Source organism: Paroedura picta, chromosome 4 (genome assembly GCF_049243985.1).
Source record: "Paroedura picta isolate Pp20150507F chromosome 4, Ppicta_v3.0, whole genome shotgun sequence".
NCBI lineage: Eukaryota > Metazoa > Chordata > Lepidosauria > Squamata > Gekkonidae > Paroedura > Paroedura picta.
Genome location: NC_135372.1, coordinates 111,919,065 through 111,938,915, shown reverse-complemented (window position 1 = coordinate 111,938,915; position 19,851 = coordinate 111,919,065). Strand labels below are relative to the sequence as shown.

Genomic DNA, 19,851 nt, shown 5'->3' with positions numbered 1-19,851 from the left:
TTTTGTTCTGAATTTCATTTCGGAAAGAAATTTATTACAAATTTCTGGTTGAATGTATAATTTTTAATGTTATTGTTGACCATTATATGGGATCATCTTCTTGTGTAATGGCTAGGAGTGCAGACTTCTAATCTGGTGAGCTGGGTTTGATTCTGCACACCCCTACATGCAACCAGCTGGGTGACCTTGGGCTCGCAAAAGCTGTTCTGACCAAGCAGTAATGTCAGGGCTCTCAGCCTCACCTACCTCACAGGGTGTCTGTTGTGGGGAGAGGAAAGGGAAGGCAAACGTAAGCCGCTTTGAGACTCCTTCGGGCAGAAAAGCAGCATATATCAACGCCTCCTCCTCCTCCTCCATCATCATCATCCTTAGAACAGTGTGCCCTCCTACTAATCTTGCAGTCTGGTCTTCCAGGCAGCTTCCAGGTCAGAGTGTACTCATGTTATTTTAATTATTTTTATTATTTTATTTATATCCTGCCACTCTCATAACATGTCTCATGTCAGGTTACAATCATAAATATACATTAAAATCCTCCTAAAACAATAATAAAATCCATATAAAAATCCACCCCCCAGGTAGTGAAAGATCCCACCCCATGCCCCAATATAAGAGACCCTATGATGTCTGAGTGCCTCCAGGGCAATTCCAGGGTTGGCTGATGATCTGGCTAGTCAGTGAGGGGCCCAGATCTAATCCATCCTGGCCTCAACCACAGGCCTGGAGAAAGAACTCTGTCTTGCAGGCCCTCAGCACTCCTGGGAGCTCACTCCACCAGGTTGGGGCCAGAACTGAAAGGGCCCTGGCTGAGGCCAGGCAAACCTCCTTCAGGCCAAGGATCGCCAACAAGTTCATACCAGCAGAGTGAAGAGCCCTGCAGGGGGCATAAGGAGACAGGCGGTTCCACAGATACGAGGGGCCCAGACCGCGCATGGCCTTAAAAGGATAATACCAAAATCTTGAACCTGGCAACCTATGCAGCTACCTCAGTACTGGCTGGATGTGGGCACTCCATGATGTTTCTGTGAAGATCCTAGCAGCTGCATTTAGCACCGGCTACAATTTCCAGGTCAGGGACAAGGGTAGGCCAGTGTAGAGTAAGTTACAGAAATCCAGTCTTGATTGGCAAAGTACCTTGTAAAAGTGTCACGGGCTAGCCGTCAATTCCTGAAATAGTAGCAGTCAGCAGGTGACCAGATACCCTAAACCAGTGGTCCCCAACCTTTTTCAGGCCAGGGACCGGGAGGGGAAGCTCTGCGCTTGTGTCTGCGCCTCCCCCCCCCGCGGCGCTCACTGCGCCGATCACTCCCGGTGCAGCAAGCGCCGCACTGGGGGAGAGGTGCGCCCGCTGGTGTGCCAGCGCCCATGCCTCCCTCCCCTCCACTGCGGCCCAGTACCGGTCCACGGCCCAGGGGTTGGGGAACACTGCCCTAAACAGTTGAGAGGGTCATGACCTAGCTAATGTAAAGGTTGCAGATAAATTACTTTCCTTTGACACTGTTAGTGCGGTTTCATGAATTTTCCAGTGGACACTAGCATATTGTTGGATTCAGTGCATGTTTTCCTCCAGTGTCTTTTAGCCCTCTTTAGATCACCTAACTCCACATTAAGTAATGGGGCTGGCTTTTTCCTCAAGGATAGGAGAGGTAATTGAAAAAGAATCCTGTCAATCACTTCAAGGAATCACTTCACTTCATTGTTGTGGCGTGTCTGTATCTTATTTTGAAGGGATGTTTAAACATTACCATAGCGATCAGAGAGCGCTAGGGCAGTGGTTGAGAGTAGAGGAGTAAACTACCCCCCCACTGGGTCTCAGTAAAAGGCGTTGAGTGGTCCCCGGCGAGTGGTCCCCGGTGATAAAAAGGTTGGGGACCACTGATCTAGACCAACCCCCCTGCACTATGCAGGACACTCACAACAAGTTGATTCTGCCCAAGTAAGCAGAAAACCACCTTGGTAATTTGTAAAAAAAATTATTAAAAATATATTTTAAAACAAATAAATCTCCCGCAACTGGAGTAACCCCTCTGGAGCTCTGGATTACACCTGGGGTTACAAGTAACACTGGTTGGGAATGGCTGTTCTGTATCAAAAAGTTTAAAGTAGCTTCATATAAAGAAACAGGATTAAATGCTACTGTTTGAATTTATTTTCATCCTCAAATATATTCCAGAATGAAAATAAAATATACCAACATAAACAGGAGTCAAGTTCATAAGGAAATAAACTTTAAAGAGGAAACTAGATTTAAGGGAAGAAATTCATTGAGCTTTCTTAATGCATTCTATTAATTTCATAGAAAGTAGAAATACAGTTGCTACTTAGAACAAATTAAATTTACAATACAAAACATTTCAAAAGGAGACATACTAGTTATTCTAGAGGCTTGAGATTTATCACATTTTAAAAGGAACTATATTCACCTCATTTATGTGACTATTTGTATTCCTCTTTTCAAAGAATTACTCTATTCAACTCAATTTCTGTACCATGTCCTTGTTTTCTCAAGCCTCCTGCAGTTTCTTGTGCATCTCTTCCAGTGCTGCCTCTTGTTTCTTCAGAAGGAGTTTAAGTCTTTCTATTTTTTCATCTTTTATTGTTTCTTCTAAATCCGGAGGACTAAACAAAAAACTGTCTTCTCCAGGAGAACCGGCACTAAAAGAGGTTTCATTTCTAATGTTATTTAAAGTAGGACACAAATCTTCAGTGTCTTCATTACTTTGCATACAAGCATTTGGGTCAGAATCCCCATTCGAAGACAATGGCAAGGAGACTGCAGGATTTTCTTGCTGTGACAGAACTTGTTCACATGAGCTACCTGGGTTATCTGTCACTGAAGAAGAGTCATTGCAATCTAAATTTGGCCCCAAGGTTCTCCTCCTCTTTGAATTTTCTGACATTGCTCCAGGCAGTTCTATTTTCCTCTTTATGTTTGATTCCTGTTCCCCAAGTATCTGTGTCAAAAAGAAAAAAAATAATTTGATGGCATATTGTAAGAGCAGGAAAATTAATCCTAAACACACACACACACTCCACACATGCACAGCCCATCTACTTGCAGAGCTGATGCATCATTGGGCTGGATCCTACCAGGTTTTCTACCAGTAAAAATGGAAGGCATTCTTTTCGATCACCAAAAAGCCATATTGAGTGACATGGGATCTGCATGAACATTCAGCATGAGGGCCATAGTAAAGAAGGCAAAAAATTGATTAGACACAACCCTTTGTTTAGAAGCCCTGATTAATCAACTGTCATATTCAGAGCTATAGCTACACTTCATTGACCATTAATGAGTTCTTTGCTTTGGGAATATACAAATTTCTACAGTTTCTGTCAATGACCTTGGGAAAAGACAGGCCTGGAATTCAGAATATCTGTATAACTTCAAACCTATTTTTTAATTAATGGATTATCATAGACATCCGTGTACTTCCAAAACTTATTAAGCTTTCATATTCTTTGCCTCCAAGTCTAAAGTCAAAACATTTCCAAAGACAATACGAGTCCTGTGAGCCTGGCACAGTTTCAGTGCCCACCTTCTCCTGTCTCATTAGCTTTTCCTTCCCTGTGTACTTATCAGCCCTCCACCTCTTCCTCTCAGAATCAGGTTCCTGATTCTTAGTCCACTGTGCTTCCTTCCTTCAGTGACCTTGCCTTGTGAGTTCTTTCCTTGTCACTTCAGTCACCTCTTCCACTCATGTATTCCAGTTCTCAGCCAATTTGCTCACAATTCTGCCACCACCCATGCCCTACTGGAGCCTTTTCTCATGCTCTCCTCACACTTCGTTTGCTTGATCAATGGTCAGAATAACCGCAAAAATGTCATCACATCACAATGGTCCGGCCAATCTGTCACCTAAGGCTTCACAGACCTTATATACTACAATATGGATGAAAACTACCAATATAGTATAAATACAATATATACATAAAAAATAGTTCAGATACCATTTCCTCTTCTTCAGAATCAGGTCTCACAGATATTGCCTGCAGCAATTTGCAAGAGTCATTTGTATTACTCGCCCTCTCGGTTTCATTTGTTTTTATAACAGTTTTTAATAAAGGTAGTCTCCTGAGGTATACTCTCTCCTCTTTTAACAGATCAAATTTCTTTCGTATTTCAGTGTACTGTTTTCTGTGTTGCACTTTCCTTTGTATGATCTGACCGGGCATTTCTGTTGAGTTTATCTTCTCAATCTGAAAAAAAGAAGCATTCGGTGTATTAGCAATCATTTGTCAGGATTTCAGAATTATTACTTCAGTAGGTTTTTGGTTTCCTCTTCCTTACTGGAAGCAGAACATTCTGGGGTACTGCAGTTTCTAAATAAAAATATTAGGAGCACACAAGCAATCATGACATTAATAAGCACAGAGGTTTATAAAAATCTACATGAGTCATAAACATGAATAAAAATACAAATCAATAATAACAAAAGACCCCTAAACTCTGGAGCTAAGAAATTTCTTCCCACTTCACTAATCATAAGAACCCCACAAGACTGGGCCAGCGATTCACCTAGTAAAGCATCCTGTTTCACACAGCAGTCAACAAGGCCTTCCCTGATGTTGCCTCCTAGCATTGATATGCAGAAGTTTGCTGCCATTGAACATGGAACATGGAAGTTCCTTTTAGTTGTCTTGGCTAGACGACCAATTTTTTCCCTAAGAAGTGGTCTAATTCCGTCTTAAGGTCATCTATGATTGCGATCATCATTAAGTCCACCGGGAATGACTTCCACAATTTAATCACTCAAGTAAAGAAATGCATCCTTTGGTCCCTCCCGAACCTGTTGCCTGTTAGCTTCACCAGGTGCCCAAAGATTTTAGGATTATGGGAGAGGAAGAAGAGTCCCCTCTGTCCACTTTCTCCATCCCATGCAGAGTTGCCTTCTTTCTCAACTGAAGAGTGTAGAAAGAGCTCTTTGTTCTTTCTGTATAGGTGCTTCCATCATTTTGATTGTTCTCTTCTGCACTTTTTCCAGCTCTGTTACATCCTTTTGGAGAATGCTACCAGAATTCTAAATACTTGTCGAAATGAGGCCATACAATACCAATTAAACTATTTTGCTGTTTTAATCTATGCTAACAGAACAATTTGAGGGCTCAATTAAAAACCCCTTTTCATAGTGGGCCTTACCATAGCAAAATGAGAATAACGTATGTCTGTTTTGAGGCTGTTAAGATATGCCAGTGAACTTTCATGGCACACATTATACTCAGCCACATAGAACACAGCACTAGAGGAGATTCCCTTGCCATGTTGGGCAGAGTAGAGGTTTGCATTTCCCTTTGAATTTTCATCCCTACAGTGCTAAGCACTGGCAAGGCAAAACCAGTTTCAGTGAAGCTGCCAGCATTTTGTTTCCTCTTCCAAACAAAAGCCCCCCCCCCCCAATGTAGAGAAAGGAAGAAAAGACACCACAATGTAATGCCCAGGTGTTTCCAACTCCAAGATAACACTGGGATCAGTGGTCAGCAAATATAAAAGGATGTGCGTTTAGGGCATGTGGATGAAATCGCTTGCCTCGATTTTTCTTGTTCTTCTCTTTCCATTCTCAACATTTTGGTGGGTTTGGTCAAGAAATGGATAGTATTCAGCAAAATTGGGCTGAACAGCAGCAACTGAGCAAGCAAAAGCCACTTGTTTTACAATGTACACACTGATGGGGTCTGAACTATCTGAAACTGAGACTGAAAGAGGTCTTGGCAGCCCAGCGGGTGTCAGTGGAGAAAAAACCAAACTCCACGCTGGGGATTTTTGGAGAAGGAGCAACATAAAATAGCCAACATTGTAATGCCCCTATGTAAATCCATGGTATGGCATCATTTGGAATATGATGTGCAGTTCTGGCTGTCATATCTTGAAAAGGATACTGTGGAGCTGGAAAAAGTACTAAGGATAGCAACCAAAATGATAAGGAAACCAAATCACTATGAGGAAAGGCTTTTCTGTCTAGGGGGAGGCACAGAGGTTTATACATGGGTCACAAACACCTATCCAAATGCTGGGAGGCAGCAAAATGGAGGGGCCTTTGCCTCCTTGCCCTGCATGGTAGACTGCACTGTGTGAAACAGCATGATGGAAAAGATAGACTGCTGATCTGATACAGCAGGATCTACTTAAGTTCATTTGTGGGCTTCTCTGTTCACTGATTCACTCCTACAGCTATCCCAACACACTGAAGCAAATATCAGATTCTAAGGAAAAGGAGTACATGAGTACAAGGCCCAGAAATACTTCTGCAAAAACTGGAAAACAGAATGCTATGGAAGCATTGGTTAAGACTGTATCAATTTCTTATCCATATAACAAAACATGTTTCTTGGCCAAAACATAAAAATGTCAAAAGGGTGGTTTGGGTTTTAATAATTTACTGTATTTATATACCATTTTAGCTAGGAAAGGCTCCTAAAGCAGCACTTCCAAATGCCCTGGTTTCTTTTGCAGCTCTCACTAGCTCTGCTAGTTGGCATAAGAAAAATATTAGTTGGTAGTCAGGTAGGAATCAAATTAGTAATTTTTTACCATCTCATCTCATCTCAATCTTTATATTGACAGAATACTGACAACATATTTGAAGAAATCTTCAGCCTGACACTTTGGAGCTGGATCCAAACCTGCTCTGAAAAGGGTATTTCTATTTATGCCAGAAAAAACAGGGGCTATTTCTGGCTATTTCCTTTTCTCCTGCAGCCTTTGTATCACACTTCATGCAACTACCACAGGTTTCCTGATCCTCAGAGTAGTTCTGAATGGGCTATAGTATGAATGGGGAGGCAGAAAGATCTGGTCTTCAGTAGAAAGTAACATTTTCCTCCAGCAGATAAAATTACCTTTTGTTCTTCCTCTTTGGAAACACCACATATAGAAGATCGTAAAACAACAGTTTTAGGAGGTGTCTTCTGTATGATGTCGATATTTGGATCTTCATCTGTCACTGATTGTAAAACAACAGTTTTAGGAGGTTTCTTCTGTTTTCTGTCGATATTCGGATCTTTGTCTGTCACTGATCGTAAAACAACAGTTTTAGGTGTTTTCTGTATGTCAATATTTGGATCTTTGTCTGTTACTGTTTTATCATCAACTTTTATTCCACCAGGCGTATTTTCTGATAATGACACAGCCTCCTGTGGGCTGACTGATCCTATTTGTAGATTCTCGTTCGGTGATGTTAGCAGATTAGGTGCCACTTTTAAGGTCTTGACCTGGTCAGACCACAGAGACGGATTAACGTTCTCACATGACTTTGGATCCTTTGCACTAAGTTGAACACCTTTATTTTTTGACAACACTAGATTGACAACTTGATTAGTTATTGTGTTATCTCCAAATGAACTAGCTACCTGTGACGTGTGTTTTCTGAGGTGGGTGTCGGCAGTGGCTGGTACGTGCTTGTCATCCAGGGCTGACTCTGTACTGGATTCTTTTCTTGTCAGCAGATAGACTTTACCATTATACATAACCAGGGCATTATCTTTAATAGAAGACAATTTTGCTTGGCTTTCACTCACGCTACTAGAACAGGCAGGCAAAGTGCAGGCAGGACTGCTTGTCACATTTTTCTTATCAACCAAAGTTTTTAACATCTTTGATACCATGTCATTTGATGACCTTACAGGGACAAGGCAAGATGCTGAAGACTGTGGGTTTTCTTGGACAACCCACTTCATAGGAGCTTCCCTTGGTTTCTGGATATCGTGTGATACAACATCTGGAACAGGGTTACTGACTGCTGTTGGTGCAGTCATCAGTATTAAAGGTTTTGCTATTTCGGCAGCAGGTGTTGGATTGATATTTTGCAAGCATTTGGAATTAGGTGTTTTCACTGTTTTTACTGGTGACACATAAATAACATTTGGTGGCTTTGCAGCTTCGGATGTCAACGAGGCATTGGTGGCTGCCACTGCCAGTATCTTCTCTTGGACAGCTGGGGGCAAACAAGACGCTGGAACAGATTTCACTTCTGCATAAGCAGGGATTTGGAGGTGATGCCCAGAAGGGAGTACTGGAGTGTTCACAACTGGAAGATGTTGGACATTCATTAAAACATTACTCTGGACTGATGACACTGAGGCAGCATCGTTTGGCAAAGATAATAGATCAGCTGAAACATAATTATTCTGAATGGCTGAGGAGCTTGTTGTCATTTGATTCTTATTAACCACATGGGTTACTTTCTCCATCTGTTTGGGGAGAATAAATTTTCCAGGAGCTCCTGTTAGAACTGCAGGGATATTAACAAGTGGAGGGGTTGTGGTGTTTGAGAACACAGTTGAAGTCTTTGTGAACATAGTCTTCAAAGAAAGAAGGCCAGAAACGGAGGCGTTTATCTGTGTATTATCAAGCACAACGGGAGTATATATGGAGGGCCCAGCATTTCCCAAAGTTTCAGAAACTGGAAGCAGCTTCACAAGTTTATTTCCATTCGGCTCAGCCATCTGATCTAGTCTGTATATGTTACCTGCAACACTGAAAGGAGAAAAGGGTCATAATGGGCACTAATATATTGTTATTTCTTTTGAATGAACAGCTGTGTGCTGTGAATTCTTCAGACATGGCCTAATAATTTAAAACAGTCTGTGGAGGAAAATAACTAAATTCTGACTGAGTTTCTTTGAATGAATAACTTAGCTACTATAGAACAGCTCAGTTGAGAAGTTGTTTTCATGTTGCAGCTGAGATTACAGATCTGGCGAGAAATGTAAATAGCACTAGTTAGGAACAGTGACCATAGCGCTAATAGATTCAGGTGGGCAGGCATATATCTGAAGACGTGTGCATGCACACAAAAGATTATATCCAGAATGAAACTTTCTTGGACTCAAACCTTGGCATAATGCTTTTGAGTTTAGCATTTATGTAAATGTAAGGAATTGTTGTATATTTTAAACTTTGTAACTTAAATTATGTTGTGAGCCTGAGAGAGCTGGTCATGCCAGGAGCCACAACATGTACATTAAATAAATAAATAAATAAACAAATAAACAAACAAACAAATAAATAAATAAATAAATAGTCTAGGTGAGTCAAATGAAAGGCGTTGGCAAACAAAATGCAAGTTAGTGATCAGACAGGTCAAAAGGGACTATGAGTAACAAATTGCAAAACACAATAAAACCAACAATAAAAATCACTTCAAGAAGTAGAAAACCAGCCAGGGAGGCAATGGGGCCCTTGGATGACCAAGGGGCAAAAAGGCTACTAAAGGATGAAAGGGAAATAGCAGATGATGAATGTCTTGTTTGCCTCTGTCTTCAGTGTAAAATATGGGAGGTGCCAGCATACCAAAAATACCAATTTCAGGAAGGGTGTCAAAAGACCTGAGTCAGAATGAGGTGATGTCCTACAACTGATGGACAAATTAAAAATTGACATAGCACCAGGCCCAAATTGCATACATTCAAGAGTTCTGAAAGAACTCAAATGTAAACTTGTGGATCTCCTCACAAAAATATGCAGCCTATCACTAAAATCTGGACTAGAAGGAAGCTAATGTAACTCCCATCTTTAAAAAAGATTCCAGAAGAGATTCAGGAAATTACAGGTTGAACAGTCTAACATTAATAGGTAAGCTGGTGGAATCCATTATTAGAGTTATTAAGCACATTGATGAACAAAAGATATAGACAAAGAATCAAGATGAATTCTGTAAAGGAAATTCTTGTCTCACTAACCTTTTAGTGTGGTGACCCAGAGGATGTTTACCTAGACTTCCGGAAAACTTTTGATAAAGTTTTTCATCAAAGCTCCAAAGTAAACTCAGTAGCCATGTGATAAGAGGACAAGTCTTCTTGTTGATCAAAAACTGGTTAATTAACAGGAAACAGACAGTGAGTATAAATGGGCAGTTTTAACAGTGGAAGGTGTTAGGCAGTGGTGTACCTCGGGGCTCATTACTAGGTTTGGTGCTTTTTAACTTGTTCATTAATGATTTGGAGTTGGGAGTAAGCAGTGCAGTGGTTAAGTCTGCAGATGATACCAAACTGTTCAGGATGAAGAGAAATAGGGGACTACTGAAATGCCAAGTGGGTGTCAGCATGGCAAATGAGGTTCAATGTGGGCAAGTGCAAAGTAATGCACATTGGAACCAAAAATCCTAATCCTGATTATAAATATACATTGATGGGATCTGAACTGGCAGTAATTGACAAGGAAAGAGATCTTGGAGGCATGGTAGATAACTCTCTGAAGATGTTGACACACTGGATGATGTGCAGCTCCTAGCGACTCTCTCTGCCAGGAATCTGGGCGTGATCCTGGATGCTTCCCTTACAATGGAAGCCCAGGTCACAAAGGTAGCACGGCTGGCATTTTACCACCTCCACCAAGCCAAACTAATAGTGCCCTACCTGGAACAAGAGCACCTAGTCACAGTGATCCATGCAATGGTCACCTCTAGACTGGACTTCTGCAACTCGCTCTATGCAGGCCTACCCTTATCCTTGATCCGGAAACTACAACTGGTGCAGAATGATGTGGCCAGGATTCTCACTAAGAAACATGGAGATCTCTTATCCGGCTGGTACTCCAAGAACAGCTGGCTCCCAGTTCAATTCCGGATTAAGCTTAAGGTTTTGGTAATAAACTTCAAGGCCATACGTGGTCTGGGCCCAGTGTATCTGAAAGACTACCTCCCTGCCGATAGCCCCAGAAGAGCGCTACGCTCCGCCACTTCCAACAGGCTGTGGATCCCTGGCCCTAAAGAGGCACATCAGACCTCAACAAGGGCCAGGGCATTTTCAGTCCTGCCCCCCCCCCTGGTGGAATGAGCTCCCCAAAGAGATCAGGGCCCTGCCAGAATTTCCACAATTCCACAGGGCCTGCAAAAGGGAGCTCTTCCACCAGGCATTTGGTGAGGCGGACTGACCCATGACATCTACAGGTCCCCCCCACAGACTGAGGGATCGAACCTACTGAGGGAGTGTCAAAGATATTGTTGAAATACTGTTCTAGTTGTTCTAGTTGGTATGTTATTGTTATATTGATTTTGATAGTGTTCTATGTAAATGTTCCAAAATATTTTATGTAAACCACCCAGAGCCGTAGGGAAGGGCGGTATAAATATCTATATTAATATCTAAATAAATAAATAAATAGAATGCAGCTGTAATAAACGAAGCAAATATTGTGCTGGGGATTACTAGGGAGGGGACTGAAAACCAATCTGCCAGTTTCATAATGCCCCTATATAAATCTATGGTGTGGCCTTATTTGGAATACTGTGTACAGTATTATATTTATATGCCGCCTTCCAGTTTACATACAATTTAGGAACTATACAAGAAACAATCCATACATATAATGATTATAACATTAATATTACTAGCTGATAATTATAACAGTGGTAACAGTATAACATTAAAAACAGTACAACAGTATAATAGTACAAACAGGTCCAAGAGCAGAACGCCATGATGGGTTTTTGGGAGGGAGGGAGCAGGGCCCTTGTAGATGTTGTTAGTTATGCCTGATTTCAGCTATTGACTTTCATAGGTGCTGAAGCCAAAGTGGCTGAATCAGGCCCTTCTTGCACAAGCCTACTCGTGATTCCATAAGGGGAGGCATTCAAAAGCACTACACATCTATGATTCTATGCACAGGCAATGCAACAGAGAAGTATGATTAAAAAAATAGTGGGCATTGCAAAACCTTTAAGCTGCATCAGAATTTGGAGGAAGGGGATTGGTTGCCTGAACTGATAGACAGGCGGAAGTGCGACGTGTATAAGGCACGTTGCTCTCTTCCACCTGCAGGTGAGGAGGGTAAGACACAAAAAGAAGGCAGACAAAGGCAAGACCGCAAAAAGGTGAGGAAGGCTGGGGCGCGTATGATATAATGTCGCTCTTTGCCATTCCGCAGGCATGACACGATTTTTACTAATGTGCAGAAATGCCCTCCGTGTTGCAGGCCCTCGCCTTATGTAGCAGTCTGTCTGAGGTAAGGACAAGAATCCACCTTTCAATTACTGTACAGTTATGATCCTGTACAGTTAGTCTGAGGAAGAGTGCATGTACTCGAAAGCTCATGCCTTGAATAAATCTTTGTTGGTCTTAAAGGTGTTATTGGACTCAATTTTTGTTGTTCAACAGCTTGTGTAAAACAAGACCGTTAGGAAGGCATTGTTATCAACAGAACAATAATATAGCAGAATAGGAATTATTCAGAAGGAAAAAGGCTGGTGGCTTATTGGACACACTAGCTTGCTCCTTACTGCACTTTATTCAACTCTTCCAAGTTCATTTTCTACACTGTTTGATATCTCATCTTTCATACTTTCTTGCATTGTTTTCGAATACTTGTAGCCCTAATCCTGTTGCAACGTTCAGTGGACATCTTACACTGTCCTCACTGCACCAGTTTTAAATGCTGCAATGTTCCTTGAATCTCAACCACAGGGCAGGCTACAGTTAGTAAAAAAAATGTTAATAATTCTTATGCTGCTTGTTTGTAATGTTATTGTTTGTTTTGTGAGCTGCCTAGAGCCAGGCCAAAGATTCGCGGACTCCATTGCCGGAGATCACCAAACCAAGCCTCAAGGCTTCTGAGCGCTCCGGCTTCAAGCAGCTCTGACGCGCCTCCGCTCTGCGGCTGACGAGGAGCCCTCAGTCGCGGACCACGCCCCCAGCCCCCCCCCCCCCGACAATCCTCGGCGCCGGCCCCAGAGCCGCGCACTTCCCTCCCGCAAGCACCAAGCGCGGATCTCACCAGCTGCTCTGCGGCGAAGAGCCACTAGAGGGAGCCCGCGAAAGGCCTTCCTGCGCGACCGACCCGCGAAAAGCCGCCACTAGGAGGCGCTGTCACAAGATCCCCGCAAGGGTCCCGCGACTGAGGCTGCGCTCCGGGAAACGCCTCGAACGCGAGACGGGCAAGCGCCGAGCCCCGCCCCCTTCTCAGAGGAGGGCTGGTCCCGAAGGGGAACTCGGACCACTCACCCAGGCGACGCAGCGGCCGCTCCGAGCCCCTCGTTCCCGCCCATCTTCCCTTCCACGCTCTGCCCGCCAGCCATCGCGGCCAAATCCCAGCGGCCTCAGTGGGAACAAGGCGCGCCTTACAGACAGACGGCCTTAAAGATAAGCATGACGACGTACTACCGGCTTCTGGAAGCTTCTCGACCGGATACTCCTCAGTGTCCCCTGGTGCCAGTAAAACGGGACTTCCTGTCTCTCCGCTTCCGGCGAGGCGGCTAGGTTCCAGGGTCCCGCCCCCTCCCCGGCGTAGATAAAGGGCTTTGTCTCCGCCCTCTGCTCAAGTGCGTCAATTTATGCTTCCGAGGTCTCTCAACCGGAATTTCCGGGGCGCACTTAGCACTTCCTGTCTGGGGGAAAATGACTAACAAAATTAAATCCTTAAAATTGACACGTCTGTCCCTTTGTTGTTCATACAAACAATGAAGCATTCTTTTACCAGTTTTGTCTCCAGGTGGTAGCCAGATTACAGATTAGGAAACTGCTGCATGGAAATTTTTAGTTTTTTGAAGAGGGAAATTTTAAATTTTTAGTTTTTAAAAGTTTCTAAAAGATGATTCATAATAAAAAAATTAAATTTGAACACTTCAGTCAAAATATAAATTTCAATAACATGAATGTTCATTTTCTAGAAATCTCAAAAGTTATCAAATTTAGGAATAATTACATGAATTTGCACCTCAGATCATGATAACCAGTTCATAGAGTTGGAAAGCAGATGATGCTGTTTGATCCAATTTGGTTTCAATTCTGAATAGATGAATGTCACAGGATTTTAAAATCTTAATTATGTGCCAGTATCCATAAATATTTTTTAAAAAAACATTTTGTCCAATTGCACAGAATAAATAGTACCTTTTAAATGAATTAAAACTGGAGTGCAGTGGTGCGTGAAATACTAACATTTGTTTGTAAGGAGTTCATTTAATCAAGGGCACTGGATTGTAAATGTATAGTATAAATGCTGAAAAGGGATATATACTAAAATGAGAAGCAGGTTTAAGACAAGATCTAATAAAAAGTGCATTCTGTTCTATGCAGCAAGATAAGCAGATGAAGCGGTACATTACAGAAAAAATTAAATAAAAAATATTAGCTGTATAGTCTATGAAAAATTCCAGATCCTTGTTAAACCAGGAGGTGGGTGGGTAATTAATTTGCATCCATTCATTCTTCTGAGTAGTGACTGACCAGTTCGTTCAATGTAGAGAATACAAGGAGAAGTTGCACTTGAGGACCATTAAGAACAGTGCAACCCAAAATATTTATTATTTCTTTAATTACAGCCTTGTAAATCGACTGAAGTTACTGGACACAGAATGGTGTAACTGCTGGGGATTGTACTGCAAGTGTTCTAAACAAAGCAGGGTTAATGTACAGTGTCGAATAAGAACAAAAACTGAATCCATACAGTATAAAGCAAGATAAGCAGATACAGCAGGACATTATTTTATTACAGAAAAATAAAATGAAATATATTAGTGTTGCAGTCAGTGGGGTGGATGGGTAATGAACTTAATTTGCATCCATCTGTTCATTCTTCTGAGTAGTGACAGACCAGTTTGTTCAATGTAGAGAGTACAAGGACACTGTTGACACAAGGTGGCATATATTACATTGGAGGATGAACAAGTGAGCTAGATTACAAGCAGGAATTCAAAGACTGGGAGACATCTCATTTTCCCCTTCCCCACTATTTTATCTTTTCCTTCCGTTAAAACTCACTCCACCTTTTCATTTTTCCTGCCTTCACTCCTTCCCCCCAGCCAGCCCACCTTTATTTTTCCCTCCATCCCTACCTTGACTGCCTCCACCTGAGAAAACTATGTCCCAGTTGTGTGGTGTGAAAACTTCAAGAACTCATGAGGGGCTCATTTCCCACATAGAACTTTCTCCATACTATTTCCTCTTTCCATGCTCAACCTTCTCTGTTTCTTTCTCTCCTTCCCACTCACCAACCAACCCTTCCATACTCAGCTACATTTATTATTTATGTAATACATTTATACCATACCTCTATCTACAGAAAGAACCCAAAGCTGCTTACATTATTCACTTCTCTTCCATATTACCCTCAGAACTAGGGCTGCACATTCTGCTGAACTTCACCCCCAAAATACCTAAAGCAGATTACAAATTCTCTGATCTGATCAGCTATAAGTATAGCTGAGCTTGAATAAAAGCTGATATTTTATTTTTAAAAAATAAAATAAAATAAAAAATTTTTATCCTGCCAATGTCAAAAATTAGGGTGTTTGGGTGATTCTACATTCTCGTATGCCCTCTTTGGAACAGGGTATACCTGTTGCCATAATTTGAATTTTGGACAAATGAAACAGTTTGCCACAGTGTTACCAATATCATCATTAATCTATGGTACCTTTTGTGTTCTCTTTACATTTTTCAATTCCGAAATAGCTTTCATGCACATTTTGGAGAATGGTATGCCAGAGTATCCTTGGGATTACTAGCTTGCTGCAGTTCCAGTAGTCCCAAATACTTGGATCTCAACTGCTGCAGTTCTCTGGCCAACCTTCAAATAGAGACCATTTCAGGTCTTCCATAGAGCTATCTGAAATCTGTTCTGGGTATTGTTAAGGTATGGCCCCAGTGCATCTGCTGTAAACATGAATTTGCAGGGAATGTAGAACATAGAGGGCCGTTCCGCATTCGTCCAAAATAGCACAATGGTCACTAATTGAAATCGCTACAGTTTTGCCATTATGCACAACGTCGTTGACAATCTGCAACACTCCTGAAACCGATCCGCAAAAAGCGCTTCGTTGTAGCACTTTCAGGGAAATCCCAAAAAGTGGATTCAGCCTCCGGAAAGCGCTACACTCCTGCAACCAATCTGCAACACTAGCGGGAAAGTACTGTGCGTTACCATTGTTGCGGTTTCTGCAAAGTTCCTCCCCCTGGCGCTCTCCTCTGATCTTCCAGTGAAGCGATCGCCATTTTTTTTTCTCCAAGCGAACGGAGATCAACGCACCAGCGAGCCTTCGTTTACCCAGTGAGGCTTCCCTGGCTGCAGCCCCTCTGTTTAAAGTCACCAAGCACATGCATCGCAGAGGCCTGTTTGCTGGTTTATTTTCACTTTATTTTTCACACTGTTTTCGGCCGAAAATCGCGCCCGTGAGGGGGGGGATTTTTTTTTTTCACTTGGGGGGAGCTTGGCAATGATGAAATGGCAGCTCAAACACCACCTGCTAGCTGGATGGGTCTCTCCGTTGCAACGAATCAATGCATATTTGTTGCAACGGGTGTGTGTGTGTGTGTTTTAAAAACCTTCCTTAAAGGGAAAGGGGCTGTTTGGGAGCATGATAACGGCCGCCCATTGGCTGCTTGATGGCCAGCGGCGGGACACAGCTTAGCAATAGCGCTTCCTGGCTAGCGATTTTTGCAGAGACCGGAACCCTGTGGGAAACGATAGAAACGCAACTGGATTCCACTACAAAGGCAGGTATGCATTACGCCGAATTCCACTATTTAAAATGGCGATTTTTCGTTCAGCAAACAATTTGCTACATGGATCCCGGTGCGGAATGGCCCAGAAAGATCATATTTTGTAGCTTTAGCATCATAAATTGTATTCTCAAAGCACAATAATTTATTGGTTTCTTAAATAAGGCTACCAGACCTTATGACCAGCTTATGCTTGCACTATTTGACCATAAATAAACTAATTATCAATCAGGTTTTTTTACAGCAATTACCTGCCATGACAGAAAACTATAAAACAGTAAAAGGTAAAGGTAAAGTTATCCCCTGTGCAAGCACCGAGTCATGCCTGACCCTTGGGGTGACGCCCTCTTGCGTTTTCTTGGCAGACTCAATACAGGGTGGTTTGCCATTCCCTTCCCCAGTCATTACCGTTTTAAACAATAAACTTAGAATAAAAATTAATGGTTAATAAAACAGATCAACCAAGAAGTAAAAACTATACAGCAGCTATACTTAGTTGTCTGATTTTAATAAAAAAAACTCCACAGAATTTTGTGACCTAGAAGGTGGTGGAGGTGTTGTCTCCCATAAGGAGCTTTTATATCCAATTGTCTTTATCCTCAGCATTCATATCTCTAATCAAAAGCTCAAAAATCTTGGTAAAAGTTTTTCTATACAAAGTGGTTAATGGTTTCCAGTTCTTTAATGTTACATGGACAGATTCTCTTCTCCCTAGGAATCTTATTAAATTTTCCATCTAGTATACCAGAGAATAAAAATCTGACAAGCAAATAAGATATCCAACAACTCCTTTTCAGTTTGGACATACCTACTTTCTGCCTTCATCAGTGCTTCAAATATGTATGTCATTGATTGCCATTAAGTCTAATGGTGCTGAATAATCACCAAATCCACACTTAAGACTTCCAACAACATTTTGGGTGGCCTGTCTAGACCACAGAACTTGAACATGGTCTGTAATCAAGTCTCTTTTTAGGACAGTCCATGCTTACTCTTGCTGTATGTACCAGAACCAGACAAGCCTGATCTTGTCAGATCTTGGAAACTAAGCAGGGCTGACCCTGGCTAGTATTTGGATGGGAGACATCCAAGGAACACTAGGAGTCATGATGCAGAGGCAGGAAATGGCAAACTACCTCTGAAAGTCCTTGCTTGGCTGCCAGACAATCCATGGATCTCTTGGGTAGACTACACATGCTATATGATAAATAAATATCCCAGGACCACTCATGTTTATTTTCAGAAAGTTGCTTTGAATGGCAAGTTTAGAATAATTTCCCTACCTAGGGTTACCTACCTAGGGTTACCTAATTAACCATCCCCAAGAATCACTGCACATCTCTGTGGCATCATCTTGGTAGCCTCAGCTTCTCACTGGTCATGTTTCACCCTCACCGTGAACATGACATTACCCAGAAATGCCAGTTCAGATACTCCAAAAACATATTTTGCTTTATTTAATTTTAAATGTGCAATTCTGTTTGTTTCTGATACCTCAGATCATATTCCTCTCTGGTAGAAATCCAGAGAATGATATCCTGTAGAAGCATTAAATCCCACCATGTGCTTATAAATCATGTGAATGGTTTTATGGTACCCCTTGGGAGCTGAGGCGATGCCAAATGGAGTAACTTAAAATGATCTCTTTCAAAAGAAGTATGAAATGTACAGTTTTGAATTGTCCGTAGGTTGTTCCCAAAAGTGGGAGGTAGTATTTAATTTGCTGGGGGGTGGGGATTAGCAAATTCTGCCATTCTCTTCACTAGTGGGGAGTTTGAAATGCTCCTGCTCAAATAGGCTTGTTGAGGCGGCTGGGATTTAGACATATTTGCAACTTCCTATGAGATTTCTCCACAATCACCAAGGAATTAGCCCATTCTGTTGGTTTCTGAATGGAAGCATTCAAGGTGAATTTTCTGTTTCACCTTGAATGTCTCCATTCTTTCTAGCTCCTTCTTGAGCTTATCACATAGTGCAAAAGGCACCTTTCTACATAGATGAATCATTGGGGCAACTGCTATATTAATTTGGATAGTATATTTGCTTGGTAAGCAGCCAAGACTTTCCAATAATCCTCAATATGTTAACTGCAGTGTCTCATAATCTCGATCTAAATCATGTTACCTGATTCCTCTCTTTACAAATCTAAATTAATCTTGAATGTTGCTAACATAAGAGCTACTTAACCACAATCAGTAATAGCTGTTTGCAAAATACCAATCGCCTTTTAGTCCAGGTTAAATATCTCTACCCTTCCCTGCAACATCCAGCTTATGGGGAACTTAAATTGGGTTGTGATATTTCTGTTAGTTCTAATAATATTTTTCTATATTCAGTGCTGTTTACAGTAAAAGGGAACCTCCCCCAACATAAAACAGTAATTTTTCTCAAGGTTTTTTTTTTGGGAGGGTGAAGCCCTCATATCAACTCACAAAACAGTAAATTGAAAAATACAGGCACTACACTTTAAAAAGAGCCTCTTGTGGCGCAGAGTGGTAAGGCAGCAGACATGCAGTCTGAATGCTCTGCCCATGAGGCTGGGAGTTCAACCCCAGCAGCCGGCTCAAAGCTGACTCAGCCTTCCATCCTTCCGAGATCGGTAAAATGAGTACCCAGCTTGCTGGGGGGTAAACGGTAATGACTGAGGAAGGCACTGGCAAACCACCCCGTATTGAGTCTGCCATGAAAACGCTAGAGGGAGTCACCCCAAGGGTCAGGCATGACTCGGTGTTTACACAGGGGATACCTTTACCTTTTTACACTTTAAAAGCAAGATTAAGTAAAATATTTCTTTTGTCTGTTTGTTAACTCCTTTGTCCTGAAAACTGCAACACACTTCCTCTTTGTGTAAAGCTCAATAGGGTAAAGCAGCAGTCCAAAAAGCCTTTAAAACTAACTACAGGAACAGAAAATTTCATGTGAAATTTGAATAATCTAGAGATTCATGTAGCTAAAACTAAATGCCTTGTAATGACCACTGAACTAATTAAAGCAATAACTCATGAGTTGTCAAGTTGCAACGGTCTCGTGGTTTTGAGGACAAGAGATACTCCGTGCATCACTGCCTTCCTTCGCATGGCAACGGTGGTCTTCCTTGGTCATCTCCACCAAAGTACTAACCGTGGCTAGCCCTGCTTAGCTCCCTAGGTTTGATCGAGCTGGGCTACTCAGGCGGCCGAGCCCTTCATTGGACTTTGCTTACGTCATATTAATTTGTTTGATATTCCTAAATGATTAAAATTGAGCCTTCATTGTCAAAAGTATTGTATGGCAACCGAGCTCTTAAAACCTTGAGAGCTCACGCTGACGACGCTCCCCTACTAGCATGGGCGGAGAAATATCACGCCGGGAAAGTGCCATTATCTGAAGGCGCTGGACGCCGCCTCTCCCTCGCATGGCGCAAAGACGGGGAAAGAC

The 19,851-nt window shown here is 42.0% G+C and overlaps 1 protein-coding gene across 1 annotated transcript; it reads right to left on the bottom strand.

Moving 5' to 3' along the window:
* Positions 1 to 2,126: 2,126 nt before the first annotated feature.
* LRIF1 (ligand dependent nuclear receptor interacting factor 1) lies at positions 2,127 to 19,830 on the bottom strand. The gene is made up of 6 exons (XM_077336226.1): positions 19,737 to 19,830; positions 13,093 to 13,265; positions 9,679 to 9,809; positions 6,838 to 8,473; positions 3,952 to 4,200; positions 2,127 to 2,954 (listed from the first exon to the last, which is right to left on the bottom strand). The coding sequence occupies exons 1-6, from the start codon at positions 19,828 to 19,830 to the stop codon at positions 2,505 to 2,507; spliced, it is 2,733 nt and encodes a 910-aa protein (XP_077192341.1). The 3' UTR covers positions 2,127 to 2,504.
* Positions 19,831 to 19,851: the final 21 nt, after the last annotated feature.